The 18,564-nt window shown below is 39.2% G+C and overlaps 1 protein-coding gene across 1 annotated transcript; it reads right to left on the reverse strand.

Moving 5' to 3' along the window:
* Positions 1-652: 652 nt before the first annotated feature.
* On the reverse strand, positions 653-18,561 carry LOC134796057 (NFX1-type zinc finger-containing protein 1-like). The gene is made up of 25 exons (XM_063767991.1): positions 18,118-18,561; positions 15,520-16,244; positions 15,219-15,438; positions 14,611-14,656; positions 13,980-14,205; positions 13,600-13,773; positions 10,936-12,069; positions 10,501-10,653; positions 9,966-10,113; positions 9,751-9,834; positions 9,243-9,511; positions 8,965-9,111; positions 7,726-7,900; positions 7,124-7,263; positions 6,429-6,580; positions 5,880-6,072; positions 5,609-5,737; positions 5,040-5,162; positions 3,878-4,036; positions 3,224-3,464; positions 2,985-3,147; positions 2,804-2,915; positions 2,501-2,721; positions 2,128-2,408; positions 653-1,731 (listed from the first exon to the last, which is right to left on the reverse strand). Exons 1-25 carry the CDS (start codon positions 18,146-18,148, stop codon positions 1,010-1,012), a joined length of 6,168 nt encoding a protein of 2,055 aa, XP_063624061.1. The 5' UTR covers positions 18,149-18,561; the 3' UTR covers positions 653-1,009.
* Positions 18,562-18,564: the final 3 nt, after the last annotated feature.

Below are 18,564 nucleotides of genomic sequence, written 5' to 3' on the forward strand. Positions count from 1 at the left end.
TGGAGTTACCATGGTTACCAGTACAATTTGACACTGGTAAACCGACTACACCAGTGTTTTTCAACGTTTTTGATGACGCGACCCCCTTAGTATGGACCTACAAAATGTTTCGCTTGCGATGTTTACATGCGTGGCAAGCCTTGACAAGTCTCAGGGGACGCAGCTATGCGTCCTTTTGACGAATAATTCGCATGACAGTGCAATTAACATTAGTAACATAAAGCTAATTTGATGATGCAGTCGTAAGATGGTCAAAGGATCTCCTAGACGAAAATGTGGCTATCTAGGCACACTAGAAAGGTCTAGAGCAGTTATCAGACGCGATACGAGACGAGTACAGTGAGAAACAAAAGGGCGTAATATAAAAATTAAAAACCTCTACACCAGCGATTGTGTTTTAACCTTTTAACCGTTCGCTGCTTTACATTGACTTGGTCGTTGTAAGCTTTTATACAGCTTCCCCTCGTCAGACTTCTTGTTTTAACATACATAGGTAGGTATTGGACAGTAATATTAAAATGACACTGAATTTAGGTATTTGAAAAACATTTTAATAATAATAAAGACAAATGGTGCGGCGGCATCAAATGCCTCCGAGGATGCCTAAATTTAATAAGTGACAATAACCCTTTATATGCAGGGTAACAAGTTAGAAACTATCAATTCAGCATTATTCTAAAATAATAAAATGATTAGATACATAGGTAAACAAAGTAAGTCTGAAGAATATCTAGGTATATTTTTAAAACGAGAAACTACATACCTATTCGTAATCTATCTACACTATACGAATATCTAAGCTAGACAGATTCCACTGAATTTATTGAGATAATTTGAAAGAGATTCAAGGAACATTTACGAGTAATGGTACTACGAAGATATTGTTGTACCTTCTCAAAAAATCTTATAACTATATTTAAATTATCGATTGTAAGAAATGTCATGATGCTGTTAATGAAGTGAAGCACTTCAGAGACAAGCTCTAAAATAAAGAAAAAAATATAGAGAACTAATCTAATTGAAAATTGTCCATATTATTGGCATGTGTAGACCAAGCGGCGAAGCGCGAGCCATCCATTTCGCCGGCGTGCTGATTGCCAGCGGTCAGCGTATGGCGTTGGCCACCGATCGCCGCGCCGCAGTCAGGACACTGGGACAGCTGCATGGCGCCGCCGCACTCGCCGATGCAGTAGAAGTGCCCGTTGGGACACTTGTACCAATGCCCCGCCTTCAAACCTATCGCTCTCACTACCATCGCACGCTCCTCCTTACTAGCAATGCCCGATAATTTCACAGCTTCCTCAAGCTTCTTCAGACATTCCACAGCTTTTTCTTCGTCATACAGACTCCAGGTCAAAACAGCTTCTTTAGCAGTTTTAGCTATAGCCAGCACCTCGGCATTCGTTGTATTCTTGCTCAATTGTAGAATCTTAGCCAGCTGAACGATGGAATTCATACGCTTCATCTCTTGCCCGATGTCGATTTGCTGTTGCTGACTTATCTTCTGCTTACTCGCCACTAAAGCTTCACAGATCATTTTTACCTGGTCTTGCATTTCGGTTTTGAGTACAGTTAAATTCTCGGCAACGTACTTGGTGTAATAGTCCCCGATATCAGCCAGTATATCGAGGTAGATGTGGTACATGTCGAAATGTAGAACAGAAAGATCTTTATTTTTGCCTCCAATAGCATGATGTAACGCATTATACGCAGTGTTCCAATAAACGCTTTCTGAAATTAGAAATAATGTTACAAGTTTGTTTTAAAATTTTATCAAATTTCTATTGAAGAGATAGAGAGGTTTGCATATATGGAGAAGAACGATGTGTCAATAGAAAATAACTAATGGTACCTATTCAGAAAATACATTTCTTGGTATACTTCCCCAGAATATATGTAGGTAAGTATGGACATATTTATATGTGGAGTTTTTTTTAAATTAATAACATGTAGTAATTTATATACACTATACTTTAATACTGATACCCATCTGATATCATTCCTACACATTAGTGGAACATCTTTCATTACGTATTTTGGCAAATAAATTAGTTGAAATTGAAGTACTTATATCTAGATTTGAGACTGCTACTGAAACCAAGTGAAAAAAAAACAATAACTCATTACCTCTGGGTAGTTTCCGAGTTTCTCCTAGATCTTTAACTTTTTTATAAAGCTCGACTCGCTTTTTTGACCTTTGCGCTTCAGTTCCATAAACCTTCTCTTTTATGGGGTTGATGTCGTTTTTCAGCATTTTATTTACCAGGTCTTTGTATCGGTATGTATTGACAATAGGTTCGCGACAAAACGGACATGTCTTAATTTGAATGGTTTCATTCTCGCTCTTCATTAAAGTATCCAACGTGTCAACGTCCCAGATGTGAGGACAATCCTGTAGCTGAATTAGCCTGAAATTACAACATTCAAAATATTAGCAGTGTTTGTGTGTCGAGAATTCGAGATATATGCAAAAGGCATTTGAACCACACAATGCACATACTTGACGTCGTCATCGTAGGGATCACCAAGCAGGTCGGTGGGGAAGCCTTCGGGGTCGCAGAGGCGGCAGGCCGGCGGGCAGGGCTCCCCGCAGAGCCCGCGGCACGGGTGGCCGCACGCCAGCGCGAGCGGACATGCGAGCGAGCAAGGTGCGCGCGAACACGGCGCGCCACATGCGTGTCTACACGCTGAATGCTCGCACGCCCGTCCGCATGGAGTTTCCTGCACACACGCATGCTGTATTACAATGTGTCCTAATATATCCGTACGTACATACATGTAGATATTGTAGATGTAGACGTACCGTGCAAGGCGTGCAGGGTGCGCCGCACGACTTGCCGCAGGCAGAGTGCGGGCACTTGACCGAGCAGCGTCGGCGGCACGGCGGGCACACCTGGTTGCACGGCTCCTCGCACCTGTAACATAAGCGAGATCATGAGTTTGAAACTGGGCAAGGATTGTGCTTAGGCGGAACGCTAACATACCTGTGTCCGCAGATGTTGAGCTGGTGGCAGCGCGCGGCGCAGGGCTGATGCAGGCGGCCCTGGCGGCAGCCGGCGCACGAGCCGCCGCATACGTGCCCGCAGCGCAACAGCGCGCTACACGGCGCTGTGCATGCAGAGAGCAGCTTCGCCTCCAGCACAGACCCTATACAAACTTTGATTATTGAAATGATTCAATTTTTTTATGCAAAACTAAAATTTAAACTAAGCTCATTGAATACCTGCTTGCTTAGCTTGATACACATAACACGGCAGCTGGACGATGTGACCGCAAGGCGCCTCGGAGCTATGCTCCGTGATCTCCATGCACGTGGCCGGGTCACACGGCTTGCGGCAGTACGCCGGGCAGGAGTGACCGCAAGTCATGGTGCGTTCACATTTCTCTTTGCAAAGTTCGCGAGTCGGTTCCTTTTCGCACTCGATTTCTATCTCATGATTGCAGTCGGGTATTCTTTTCTTCACCTATTAATAAAATTTCTTTAGTGTAACGTTCTATTGTGAATATATAAGTAGTAAATGCAAAAACGAGGGCTGAATTATAGCACATTGGTGAACCTAACTAGGTGTGGGGCAGGTGATATTTGGTATACCTACTATGGCGAAGTAGCGGCCCATTCCCGATTTTATTATCTCCAAAGATGAGACCACCCTGATTGTTCTTTGAATGAGCTGTCACATAAATTTGAACCTTAATACTATCACCGATAGTTGCTTTTTAAACGACATGGTTGCGACATGCTTTGGCACGTGCTCAAGACCGGTCTTAAAAGAAACAAAGGCTTTTGTTTAACAGATTAAGGCCCGAGCTCTAAAAAATCATCTGAGAAAATTTATACTATAACAGTGGGTGGATGTAGACTAGATTGTGATGAAACCTTTTGCTTGCAATCCCCGCATTTCTCGAAGCACAGCTTCTTGCAGTGGTGGCCGCAGGGCAGCGAGCGCGCGCATTTCTCGCGACAACGCTCAGCGTTCACATCTTCGCAGCAGGCCCCTCGTTTCCAATGTTTGCAACCAGACCTCTTCTTGTTAACCTGTGTTACGATTTAATAATTTTCATAATATTGGCTAATTTATTCTATGTATGGCATTCGTTATATATATGTACCGACTTCATGTAAAATTATTAGGCGCTATTAAACTGAACATAATATTTATACAAAAAAATACAAAGTGTTTTTTTTTCTCACAGATGGATCAAAGTAGGAAGGTATTGCGGTAGGTATCGCTTTTATTTTCTTATTGCTTAGGGGAAGCCGAAAACGGGAACCTAGATAAGCTATCGGAGAAGGCCTAAAAGTTTTAGTTAGATATACGATTAATTTTTTAAACATGCAGATACGTCTGCGAGCGATATTCGAAATTTATATTAAAGGAAAAAGTGGAAAAATTACGCTTCCGGCAGCGGCGGTGCCGTTAAAAGATGTAATCGTCTTTCGGTAGATGTCGCTATACGCCACCCCAAAGGCGTGTAGGTATACATAAGGGAAGGAATGTAAAGATTCGTGAGATGCTGGTAGGCTTCCGTAGCTCAATTGGTTAGAGCTAACGCACGGATTGCGGAGGTTGCGGGTTCAAGTCCTGCCGGAAGCGTAATTTTTCAATTTTTTCCTTTAATATAAAATTTAGATATACGATATACTTCATTTTACAAAAACATTTAATTCCATTCGATACAAAAAAAATCGACGGATTTAAAAAAAGAGTGTCCATTTGTACCTAATAATTATTTATTAAAGAAATCCCCAATTAAGTAGCTAGACTTTCAAAATACTACTATTTAACAAGATTCTGTTAAATAGTGTGAGTTTGGGCAATGATTACACACACCGTACATAGGTACAGTCAACTATAAAAATAAAATAAAATAAAATATGGGTGCACAAATCATCTCAAAAATATGTCCCATAGCTCTTATGTCATCGAATTAAGAACTATGGGACATATTTTTGAATAAGTTGGCTACACCCATATTTTTACAGTTGACTGTACACTCGTACAGGCACTTAGGCAGTTACATGTGTACTTGGAGGTTACCTGAACATCACATGGAAGGCAAGGTTCACCACACAATAGTGGACATTGGTGGTCACCAAGATCGCCTTCCAAATTTGCTGTGCAGCCTTCCTTCGCTCTCGGGCAAGGTTTTTCGCATTTGTACTAAAATAAGTAAAGAAATGTTACATACCTATCATACTACACATTTTTATATGTGTGTGTTGCAACAATAAATAATAAATTAAAAATATTTATCATGGCATGGGAGTAGGTACCTATTACATAATCGAAAAAAAAATTATTTTGAAGGGATGCCTATTCAGAATTTTCCCAAAATGTTAAGTTAGAAACATCAAAACCAATAACGAAATGGCAAACAAAACACGTGGTCGACTTTTGAAGCAGATTTTTTGATATTGTGGCTTTTATAGGTAGAACAGACGCCAGTTCTCGCGGTTTTTGGCAAAGTTCTTAAGTATTACTTATGATCCGCAACATTATTTTTTTAGCTGATGTGTATGGTATTTGTCTTCTCTTCCTGTTTTGCTTCGGTCTTGTAATCCGTAATTTATTTATTGTAAATATTTAGTTAGAATTCTTGTACTCACATTTTCATGATCAGGATCGTCGTTCACGTGGCATCTACGGATGCAAGCGTGGCCACAGCTGAGCCGTCCGCCCTCACACTTCTCTACACAATATACGTCCGATATCCTCTGAGAACATGGTTTGGTTGCCTGAAAATCCGAAGATAAATCGAAGTGTGAAAAAATGCATTGTAGTAGCGCAAGCGATTGTCATCTTGGCTAGGCACCTAGATGTACACTTGTGACCAATATGAGTGATTTCTCTACAGTCTACAGTACGTAAAGCGCCTACCTTATGTCCACAGCCAGGCAGCGAGACCGTGACCTCTTCCGCGCAGTAGACGGCCGGGTCGTCTGGTGCCATATAGCACGGCACGGCTCTGGTGTGCCCGCACGGTAGCTGCTTGTCCATTGAACGCTTGCATGGCTGACATTTTGTACTGCAGATGGATGGACACTTGTGTCCTTCTATTTCACAGATTTTCCTAGAAAATATTAGTGACACTTGATTTAGCGTAAATAATTTCATTGACTGATGAGTAATCATTAAATGAACTCGACGACGCATAAGGATAATTTTACCTCTTTTAGCCAAGGTAACATGCAATTCTAAGATATTAATATACCTAGGCCTACTTGTCTCTCAACATTGATATTAAAAGTAGGTATGCATATTAGGTATTACAGTTGATTCGACCCTTTCTACAGATTTTGAAAGACGTCTCACGACAATAGCTTTGGATAAGACTCGCTGGCCAAACTCTAGACTCAAAAACTTTAGTCGCAAAGGCCTTCACCACTTCCTCTGAAACCACTTCTCACGAGATAAAAATAAATAAACCTTTCGCAGTCTCTAGTACAATGTATCTCGGCATGAGCTATATCGTAGGCGTGGCACATTCGCGGACAAGGATGGCCGCACGACAGATTATATTTACAGTCCAGCAGGCAGCCACCTTCGGGCACCTTTACAAAATCTTCCAGCGATGTAATCTGGAACAGTAACCACGAAAACATTTTTGAACTATAAAAGTAAAGCGTCACATATTTAAGGGTCAAACAGATCACTGTGTTATGTCTTTCCTGTAGACATACACAAGAGTTAAGGGCTATAAAGGTTAATTTTCTTATTTAACCCTTATCCACGTGAAAAGGTCCTGCTTTTATTTAGAGAACTATGATAAAATCATTGCTTACACGCCCACACGCTGTTAACTATAGCCCACAGGAGAGAAAAACGTGCTGTTCGCGATAACATTCCCTCTTGTGTATGTCTACAGGAAAGACATAACACAGTGATCTGTTTGACCCATAATTCACTAATTTTTTTTTAGTACAACTTCTATCAAACTAAGCTTTAAGTTTGCTTTCGGATGGTGACTTCAGCGGCGATTCATGATAATGACAGTGACATCGCCCGCGTCAACGCTGCAGTAACGCTGCTATAGTCACCATACGAATGTAACCTTTAGCCCAATGCCATTGATAGAAATAGTAAACTTTGTATTAAGCTGATTTGCTGATGAAATAGATTACCTCAGTTATTTGGCCGTGGTTCTCGCATTTGAGTTTCAAACTTGACCCCAACGATCCGTTATCTGCCAGAGTCCGAGCTATATTGGTCCAAAGAGTGGAATTCCTCTTCAGCAACTCGATGTTGCCAAGTATAAAGAAGCCTGTTGATCACGAAAAATAATTGGCAGGGGAATATCCCGATTCGTGGCAAATGTAAATTACAGCCAAGTTAATGAAATTATTACTTTAAAAATAAGAAAACTTAGGTATAGACCTGTATTTCTAGCGTGAAACAGTCTGATTCTCAGGACAGACTTACCTAATATGAAACCTAAGTAAGCTACGCTGCCAGGAAATAAAAGTACAATTTCCACTTATTATATACTAAATCTACTCCTTATAGTACCGATCGTCTCTCTAACTTTGCAAAATTCAGTCTAAGATTTATTCCGCTTGTATTGTTATTTTACCTTTCATGGCGAGTAAACAGATACTAGAGTACCTACTAATGAGTGGTAATAAATACTAAATAGTAACTTACTAATTATTGACTGGAACATATTATTATGTCAATTATGAGCAAGGAGCTTTATTCAAATGTATAGTACAGAGACTTGTCCTACCTTCTCTGGCCCTGGATAAGGCCACGCAGATCCTGTTCTCGGTGCCCAGGAAGCCGATGCTGTCGTTGTCGTTGTTGCGCACCAGCGACAGCAGGATGATCTTCGACTCCTCGCCCTGGTAGTTGTCCAGGACTGTGATCTTCACGTCTGACAGATGGTCGTACAGCGACCGTTGCTAAACATAAATGTTTGGATTTTTAGGCGATTACGTAACGTTTTCACGTGTTAAAACAGTTCCCTCACTACGCGTAACAGCCATTGGAAAAACAGTTCGAATTTTACATTTGGTGCACGAGAATACGCTTAAGAATTGAATGAGCTTTAAAATGACTGTTAAGTCTATCAAGTTTTTAGTAAAAAACACCTCCCTATTACATGCCAAATTCCATAGTTCTAAGTAAATATGAAGTACCCTATAAATATTGATTCCCTTGAGAGTATCGTAATATAAGCTTTTGCGGCATAAATAAACGGCCGTATATATTTTTTACATTAACTTAGAAGTTTGATTTTTTTACAGCTTCAAGAGCCTGTAGACTTGAATAAATGGTTTTAACATCAACTCGATTTACTGATAACTGATTGTGATTTGACTGTAATTAGACCAATTTTGATGTATGGGTGTGAAGCTTGGACGCTGACTCAGAAAGAAGAGAGCAAGCTCTTAGTGGCGGAGAGGAAAATATGGCGGAAGATTCTGGGGCCTATCAGAGAGGAAGATGGAACTTGGAGGCGAAGAAAAAATAGGGAGCTAGAGGAGCTGTGGTTGCGATGCCTAATATAATTGGCGAGATCAAAGCCACACGACTCCGCTGGCTTGGTCACTGGAGAGGATGGGGGAGGATCGTGCTGTGAGAAGAGCGTATGTGGGGCACCCGGGGGGAAAACGTTCGTCTGGGGCCTGGGCGTCCCAGATACCGCTGGAGTGACGAAGCCCAAAAAGACCTGTCCGCCTTCGGAATACCCAACTGGCGTGAAGTGGCGCAGAATAGGGCAGAATGGCGCTCTCTTGTGTCAGAGGCCAAGGTCCTCTTTGGGTCACTGAGCCAGTGATGTAACATCAACTCGATACCTCCACGCGTTCCCGAGATAAAGGGTCTTGACTTGACAGACAGACAGACGGACAGCAAAGTGATCCTATATAGGTTCCGTTTTTCCTTTTGAGGGACGGAACCCTAAAAAAATGAAAAAACTTGTAATATAAGAGAGTTCAGATTGAGAGTTAGACTAGGTACTTACTCTTCGCATATAAAACATCTGGCCAGAATAGGCAGCTACAATAGTAACTTCATCAGGTGTGTATCCTTGCTGCATCAAATAATTCGCCAGACGGAGCGTAAAGTCTGCTTCCAAGGTGTTAGTGCGAGTAGAGTTCTCATCTTCGTGCTGAAAGATAATAGATATACTTTTTAAGTACTCAAAATTCTAAATCAAATTGAAAAGAAAAAAAGAAATGAATATGAAACGCACTCATACGATATGGCAACTAAGAAACATTTGGAGAGAATATGGCAGACCTGTTCCATATAGTTGTGCGAAAAGAAGAAGAGATTGTGCGCGACGCCGCGCACGGGCGGGAAGTCCTCGACGGAGCGGTGGTTCTGCAAGTCGGCGTAGATGTGCGGCGAAACGAGCGTAGCGATCTCGGGCCGCATGCGGTGCTGCACGCCGAGCCGGCGGCTGTGCACGCCGTTGCGGATCATGCGCTCGAACAGCGACACCTCGAGCTGGTAGTGCCGCGCCAGCCGCAGGTAGGCCGCCGACGGCCTCAGCTGCTGGTGGTCTCCTGCACGAGACAACCTGTTACTCAGACTATTCTACCACCGTCCGTGATACATACAAAAACGAACATACAAAAATTAAACACACTAATGCTTATTGCCTCCGCGAGAAGCAAGTTTCTTCTCAGATATTGAAAGGGTCACCATTGTACATTAGACTCAAACAGCCATCCATCAAGCGGGCTTTATACTTTTCTGCTAAAACTGTGATACCCTTGATATATTATATATCCGACAGACATACCAATCAGAATCAAGTGCTTGCAATTTTTCGTGAGAGAAGTGACTATGTGCGCTTCTAAAACCTCCGCTGCTTCTTCCACGATCACTGAAAATAATCCGTCGTTGACAATCTTAAGAAAATACACTGTTTCCAGCATGGTATATGGCCAATCATAATTTTAAAATCTGTAGATTTGCAAAAATTAAATGGAGGTATATATACTTAAACCTATATACCTATTGGTGGTGACACTTCAACCAGTAATTTTCTCAATCTCGCCGCTGCGCTTGTGGTCATACCAATAACCCGAGTCCCTCTTAAAAGTGAACGGTCAGCTATCATTCGAGCTTCTTCGTAAGCTTCTGCAGAAGATTTGACCACCTCCTGAAATCAACACAGAAATAAACATTGTAAGCATATTGAGGTTATTTTGTGTAGGTAATCCGGGTTATTCATAAACATAATCAAAGGAACGTTTGAGAGGCTTTCTGACAGTAAAATATTGCGAATGCAGATCACAAATAATATGCGTTTTGGCAGTAACTGTGTGATCGCTCGAATGTGCGATACGAAAGTGATTCGGGTGGTTTACTAAAAATGATCACTTGCGTCTAAAGACCACCAATCTGAATAACCCCGAATGTACTTAACAAAAATGGCACAAAAGGGTAGTCCAACACTGGAATTATGTATTCGCAAACATGTGAGTGGCAGACTACATAAGAAAGTCCATTGATTAAAATTATTTCCATAAAAAAGTTAAGTACAAACCTCTCTTTTTTTGGCCTGTTTCTTCAGGTAACCCTTGGCGATGGCGGCCCATTTATAGTAATATGACCAACGTTCTATAAGTGGAACTGTAGATAAATCCTTCACATTTGCGAGGTTTATTGTGGGTGCACGCGACTGGCATATCGTCATATCCTGTTAAAGAAATACCACATTCAAACTGTCGTGTCTCGTGACGTTCAAATTGAAGAACGTGCAGAGTCTCTCTCGGCTAACTCTAGACGGACTGGGCAATGTGGAGGCGCTACCAAAGATCGCATTGGTAGTGGCGCTAGCACATTTAATCACTGTCAAGTCAGTGCAGAGTTAGCTTAAATAGGGATTGCATTCCACCTGGAACATTGGATTGACCGTCCAATCCAGAAGAATAGTTCTGGATTTAGTCCGTTCTAAAGTAAAAAAAAAACTTTATCATACCTTGAAAATATTTATCTGCGAGTGCAGTTGAAATATCTTATGTTCTAAATCTAGGTATGTGGCCGTAAGTCGTGCTGTTATGTCACTATAATTCGTGCCCTTTTCGTCTTCTAAGTACCGCCAAGTTTCGTGGTACTTTTTCATGAGCATGTTCTTCTCCTCTTCTGCTTCTGGCAATGAGAAAGATACTAATAAACTCCCATACAATTTACTATAAAAGACTTCATCAATGTCATCATCATCTAAGCCCGATTCATCCCTGGCGTAGATATCGTCATCCACATCGTTATTTTCATGTAACTTTTCTTTTGCGTTATTTTGAACATGATCTTCTAAACGTGGAATAATTTCACCATTTTCTACGTTTCCAAACAGCCAATGTTTCAAAGCATCATCGCATTTTCCTATTTTTCCTTGATAAAATCTATGAACGATTTCACACTCTTCGGCGTAATTAACAACAGTAGTGTAGTTTAATAAAATGTCAGGAGATATACAAGCTTCGTAAAAGTCTTTTAGCTTGCGAATACAATACTCGAGATCGGCTCTTTCATCGGAGCAAGCCTGAAAGTGTCGTCTGAAATTACTTAGGTTATGCTCTTTCAAGAGCTGGCTCTGTGATCTTCCACCGATGCGAACAATAGAAACTGTAATAGGCAACAAAGCCTCTAAAAATTGATCCAGTGCGTGATTTGTGTAGCATATGACTAGCATTAAACATTTATTATCGGAATATGGTGCATTTTCAAGTAGAGTCTTAGCAACTTTGACTCCGAGGAAGGTTTTGCCAGTGCCTGGCGGGCCTTGGATCACGGCGAACTCATGGGTGAGGGCGAGTTTATACGCTTCATATTGGGTGTTATTCAAGCCCAGCTCTGTCTCAGATGGCCAAGTTTCATCCTGAAGGACTTTGAATTTTAATTCCTTTTCATCCTTTTCTATATATCCTCTGTCTTGGTCGAACCATTCATCTTCATCTTCAGATGAAGATGAAAACTCGGATCGAATTTTTCGGAAAGAATTTTTTCGACGGCACAAATGACTCCGTTTAGTACGAGTAATCATCCGAGGTTTTTTTTTGTTTAAAGTATATACGGTATCCCGAGTGAGGTACGCTGGATTTTCGGGCACTTTCTGGAATCAAAAACGAGAAACAAATCGATTTTTTTTCGTGTTTTGTGGCCGGTACGTTATTGTTGGTCAGACAATGTCAAACACACACATTAATTGATAAGGGTTGTCTATTGTTTGTCCGAAAATTATACAAAATAATACTCATATGCCCGAATTTCATTTGCCCGAATTGTTTGTTTACCATAAAAATTATGTGACATACTCTTTGTTTACCCGATTATTAGATTCCAGAACGTACGAGTGCCATACGTGTTGTTGTCCATATTATTAATTGTTATAATATTATTTAATAGAATATTTAAACCTCACTAACCCACTTTTCCAGTAGTATTTCTTTTCTGTAAGGGTCGCAGTTCAAACCTAACCTAACCCATTTTTCTAGTAGCATTTGGTTTCTGTAAGGGTCGCAATTCAAACCTAACCTAACCCACTTTTCTGATAGCATTTCTTTTCTGTAAGGGTCGCAGTTCAAACCTAACCTAACCTACTTTACTAGTAGCATTTATTTTCTGTGTGGGGTGCAGTTCAAACCTAACCTAACCCACTTTTCCAATAGCATTTCTTTTCTGTAAGGGTCGCAGTTCAAACCTAACCTAACCCACTTTTCCAGTAGCATTACTTTTCTGTAAGGGTCGCAGTTCAAACCTAACCTAACCCATTTTTCTAGTAGTATTTGGTTTCTGTAAAAAAAATATATTATGGCTAGTGATAATTATGGCTTACAATGATGATGACAAATGATATTATTGAAATTGATTTTATGGGAAACAAAGTTTCTGGCACGTGACTAATATAGTAAACAATAAGTATTGCATATGTAATTATGGGAAACAATATAATGGCTGTTGACTATTATGGCAAATGAAATTCTGGCAAGTGGGTGTATACCATTGATAAGTGATGGCAAACAAATTAACTTTTCTCAAGGCTAATTTGAAGAAACGTATGCTTTCCAACCAAGCGTGATTTGGTTAAGTACTGATATTTTTTTTTTTTGTTGACACTTGTGTGTGTATATATATATATATAAATATATATAATTATATTATATGTAATATATGTTTAGTATTTATGTATGTAGCATGTATTTTATTTTATAATATTATTTATGTATTTTATTTACTTTTGGACGTTTTGGTTAGTTTACTTTTAAAATGTTACTGTGCATTCCGTAAGTTTGTCTATCTAATTTGAATTCTCCCCTCATCTACTCGAAGGTTAGCTGAAAGAGATCCCTTACAGGGATAAGTTCGCCTTTGTACCTTTATTTCTGTAAATATTATGTAAACCTGTGTTGTGTACAATAAAGTGATTACTACTACTACTACTACTACTTTTTATGTTTGTGGGATCTACTTACTAGTACGCTTTTTTAAATATTATAATTTATCTATTTCTATGCTTAGCTTAACATTTAAATTGACTCATTTAGTAGGTTTCAATTAAGTAACTAGATAAAAACACAATTTTTTGTTATTCCTCTCTATAAAAAACTACTTCAGTAGATAATTTGTAACATATAGAAAGTACCTGCACGTCGACAATGTATTTGCTCATCGCCAGGTGCTCAGGGAAATTACGGTCCTGAAGTGCCTTTAGCACGTGGTGGTATGGCTCAAAGTAAACTTCGCATTCTATCATGGTGTACAAGTCTTCATTGTACAAGTCGGACTCCATTGTGGAATCAATTATGCTAACACCAAGCTGTGAAATATAAAAAAATCTATCACTTTTTATGCTTGAATTGTTTGTAATTACTTAAATAATTTAGTATTATTACTTTTATCAGCGGAATAAACTAAATGCCCTAATACTCTTGCTAAGAACTGAACAGAGAAAAATGGATTGCCATGCAGTCTAGAAGCAGATTGTTGACAATAGGTAATGTGGATTGGCAATAGGATACATACAATTCTTTTGCTTAAAAGTTCTTCGTCGCGTTGCAAAATAGTTCCAACAAGAAAGCTCTTGCAATTATCCTTTGTGAACAACAGGAGAGATCCAAATAAAAATCTCTTGCTTTGCTTCCAATTCATCCTCTTGAACATCTTTTCAGTGTATTGATCCAGTAAAATGAGAGATCCAAATTGTTGTTTTGTGAAAAATGGTCCCAAAAATTTCACATTGCGGTAGACTCTGAAAATCATGTCTATTTGATAATGGGACCAACAGATAATTGTGTCGTCCCACGGGTGAAGGTACCTTATGGCGGTTGGCGCTTATTCTATTATTAACGTCGCTCCAATATTATTGCGGCGCTATGCGACGTAAGCGCCAGCCGCCATAAGGTACCTTTTTCCGTGGAACATCACAATTATATAGTAACCACATTTTTATTGTCATGTTTATTTATATACCTTAGTAAAACTTTGGCTTAAATTTATAGAGAAGATATTTTATGTATACTTATTACAGTTAAGAATCTAATCAATCAATCAAACCATTTATTTTCAGGCAACTAAGGCCCATAGATACATACCTTACAAATATATATACAATAATAAAAATCTTAATAATAATCTACTTAATGATCTTTCTTACCGAATGTGGTCATATTTTCTTTTCTTAGGTTCCTCGATATATTGATCTGTGGAAACATACCGGAATAAAGTCAATACATTAACAATTAAGTACTTCATTAAAATCAGAACCTAAGGAATTGTAGGTATTTTATTACTGTGAACGTGGCAATTAGATCCGTCGAAGATATGTGTCGAAACTACTGGGGTGCCATGTTGAATCTAGGTATATATTGTATGGAATAACCTTAACAAACACCAACACGAACTGCCAAGCTGAATCCAGCAGGATCCTTTTACTATAAAGCTACTTGTTACAATTTCGAAACCAGCAACATTGGCCATAGTGGTTGCTGGTTTGAACCTGTAACTTGCGACTTTGTAGAAAAACACCGAGAAGTCAAATCAGGTCAACTCGAGACGTTTACAGAGAAGACGCGGCTGCCGCTTCAGCAACTCGTGGGATCGTACTGCACTTACAGATACTGCACCGATGACGTCATTTAGACACTTACGTATCCCTTCCCTCACTGAATAAAATCTATAACTAACCAAAATTAGTAACTTACATATAATTGTGTTGAATAGACTTCTTTTATTTTGTTGATGGGTTTGTAGAGTAAAACTTACGTATCCCTTCCCTGAGCGGTCCGAAGCAGTCCTCGCGCAGCAGCCGGAACTGCACGTCCAGGTAGTGCTCCACGTCCGCGTACGCGCCCTCCACGACGTTGGGCCGCAGGAACGGCCGCCGCTCCAGCAGCTCCGCGCCCGAGGGTAGCACGCTCAGCTCACGGAAACTCTCAAGAGGTTCGTTTGTAACGCTGGTATCCTTTTTTTTCTGAATTTGTGCCTGTAAAAAAGAACAATTCATCTTTTTGCGTAAATAAGTAGAGTTCTCAAATGTAAACAGAAACATGTACCTAAATCTTACCTGTTTTTTCAGTCTGTCCCGTATATTGGTCATTCTAGTAATACATTCTTCGGGTAATTCGAAGTCATGTTTTTCTTTTAAACCATCAAGGCAACTCTTGCTAGTAGCCTCGATTAGAGCTCCGCATTTTCTAACAGCAGTCGACGGCGACACATTTATGAGACACTCACAAAAGGTCATAAAGTTGTTCCAAAATTCTTTTTCCTTAGTCCAGTAATGCTTGTTAAAAAGTTTATCTCTACGGCTTTCTGTGTAAGGCAATTGCATTAAGTACAATTGTAAATTATCAATGAATTTCGTGTTGCATATTTCCAAAAGCAGCAGTTTCTTTGACTCTTCGAAAGAAGATTTCCATACGTTTGTAACGAGTTCAAACACTAAAGCGAATACGTCTCGATTTCGATCATCTGGGGGCGAATCGATAAGTTTCTTGAAGCTTTCCTTTTGACGGTTTATCTTCTCTAGTATAATTACACTTTCAGACTGGGATATTTCTGCCAAAATGTTGCAGGACATTTCCCGAACATAGGTTTGCTGGCGTTTTCTTTGAGGTTGCTCATTACGATTTAGGCTTTGGTTAGCACGGCTAATTAAGCTAGATGTATTTGGGTAATTGACTTCTTTAGCGAATGGTTCTTTTCTCTTCTTTTCCTTGGCTTGCTGAAGTATAAACTGCTCGAACGTTGGCACCGTAGGGACAGATGCATTAGTTACCTCGAGACCAGCTGTAAAGTTCAGAGTCATATATTTATTGATTAGTACTTATCTTTTGGTATTACATTATTTTGATTATAGGTAATTGATGTAAATTTAAAGTTGGTCTATCCTATATAATTCCTAATACATGTGATGTCAAAGTAGGACATACGAAGATAAAGGTGTAGCTAAATGTTTGTTTGAAATTGTAACAAATATTATACTTAAATGAAATATGTAACAAATATTATACTTAAATGAAATGAGATTCACTTTTTAGGAATTTCTCTATAAACCACACCGGAAAACGAGGTGATAGTAGGGAATGCAAATCGGTTATAACCGTAACCGAAATATTCGGTTATAACCGATTATTTTGATAAAATTCCATAACCGAATATTGGAAACTCGAATAACCGGTTACGGTTATTTATTTATGATTTAAATTGTTAGTTTTTATCATTTAATGACTACAAAATCCTGCCATTTTTGGCTGTGACTATAATTTTTGTCATTCGTGGACTTTAATAACAAAAATATACCAAATTTACTTCCCTTATTTATGAAATATTTTTATTGAATATTGTATCACGTCCAAGGTCATATTTTACTTTTACTGTATTTGGTGTGTTTTATTAAAAAACGACGACTTTTACTCACATTCCCTAATACTGTAGGTACTAAAATAAAGATTTTTGTATTTTTTTAATTACTTCATTGTAAATTTATAATTTTTCGTCGAAAATAACCGTAACCGATTATAACCGATATTCGGTTATTTTTCGGGCATAACCGTAACCGAAACCGGTTATGAAGTTTGGCCGGTTATTGCATTCCCTAGGTGATAGGGAATGCTGTCAATAATCCATTGTGGATAAGCAGATACGAGTACCTAGGTAAGTATCTAAACCTGATCTAAACGGATGCTAACAGTGTATTAGCATGTTATTTTGTGTATTAGGGCATTTTCACTTAAAAGTGTACTATTTACTTAAATCATCAACTTTGGAGTTTTTTCTACTCAGAATCACGAGGAATATCGATTTAAAAAGAAAAAAATGTGTCCCAAAAAAAATGCCAGTTTTGTACCGCATTTTCTCATACATTTTGTATGGGCCGTTACAAAACTGACACCCAAAATTTGTATCAAAAACTGGGGACACTTTTTTTCTTTGTCTCATTCAATAGTACCTACTACTCGTAAATAACCCAAAAGTTGATGGTTTTTCGAAAAAAAAGTAGGTAAATGGTTCCATTTTTTCTGAAAACCCCCATTAACAGCATATTTTGTTATCTTTTACTTTAATATGTTAACGGACTATAATCTGTATAATATTAATGCGCAAATAAATTATAAGGTCAGGCAGGGCAATTGCAACTATGGAGCAAATGCAACTGCTCTAAAAATACAAGAAGGGATCGAGTCTACAGCTAGACTAGCTAGAACCACTGCTTATACCATCACTGGCGAAAATGTGCTATTCCAGTAACTCTATAAAACTTATAGCTCTAGCTGGACTCAATAGGGTATTTGACTGTATTTAAAATAAATGATTTTACATCATGAATGAAATAAAGAACCATAAGATTAATAGAGAAACGTAGACAGCAGTTATTTTTAGGCACAATTTTTATTTTAAAACCCGTATAAAACTACATAGAGTAGGTAATTAGATTGTGACGTCACATTCTAGTATTTCATATAAATTATATATTAGCAAAATCGTTTTGTCAGTTGGAAAAAATAAACTGATTTGACTAGTAGTCAAATACCCTATTCTTGTATTTTTAGAGTAGTTGCATTTGCCCCATAGTTGCAATTGCCCTGGCTGCCCTTTTTACTTAGTTAATCAAATTAAAAACAGGTATAATAGTGATATACCTAGTCCAATCAGTATTTACCTTCATTCTGTTTTTGTTGTCTAACGCGCATGGGTGGAGGTCTATAGAATTTGCTTGGACCTTTGCCAGACTCAGAGGTTGGATCAGTGGATTGGAGTCCAGATCCTGAATTGGGGTCTTTATTCTCAGATCCAGGCTCCTTCTTGTTGGCTCCAAGGTTTCCAACTACGAGTTCATCGCTACATTCATTCGGCTTTATGCTGATGGTGCTAGAGTTAACAGGTGCTAGTTCAGCGATACCTTCATTTGGCCTGCTGGTTCCAGGGTTTGCAGCCGCGAGCTCCACAGTACTTTCATTTGGTTTGCTGGTTCCCGTGACTGCAGCACCCAGTTCTTCGCTACCTTCGTTTGACCTACAGCTGCTGGTTTCAGGGCTTACAGATGCGACTCCATCGCTATTTTCATTTGGGCTACTGCTGTTGATTTCAGAACTTGTAGCCGGCAGTC

The sequence above is a fragment of the Cydia splendana genome, chromosome 13 (assembly GCF_910591565.1).
Source record: "Cydia splendana chromosome 13, ilCydSple1.2, whole genome shotgun sequence".
Classification (NCBI taxonomy): domain Eukaryota; kingdom Metazoa; phylum Arthropoda; class Insecta; order Lepidoptera; family Tortricidae; genus Cydia; species Cydia splendana.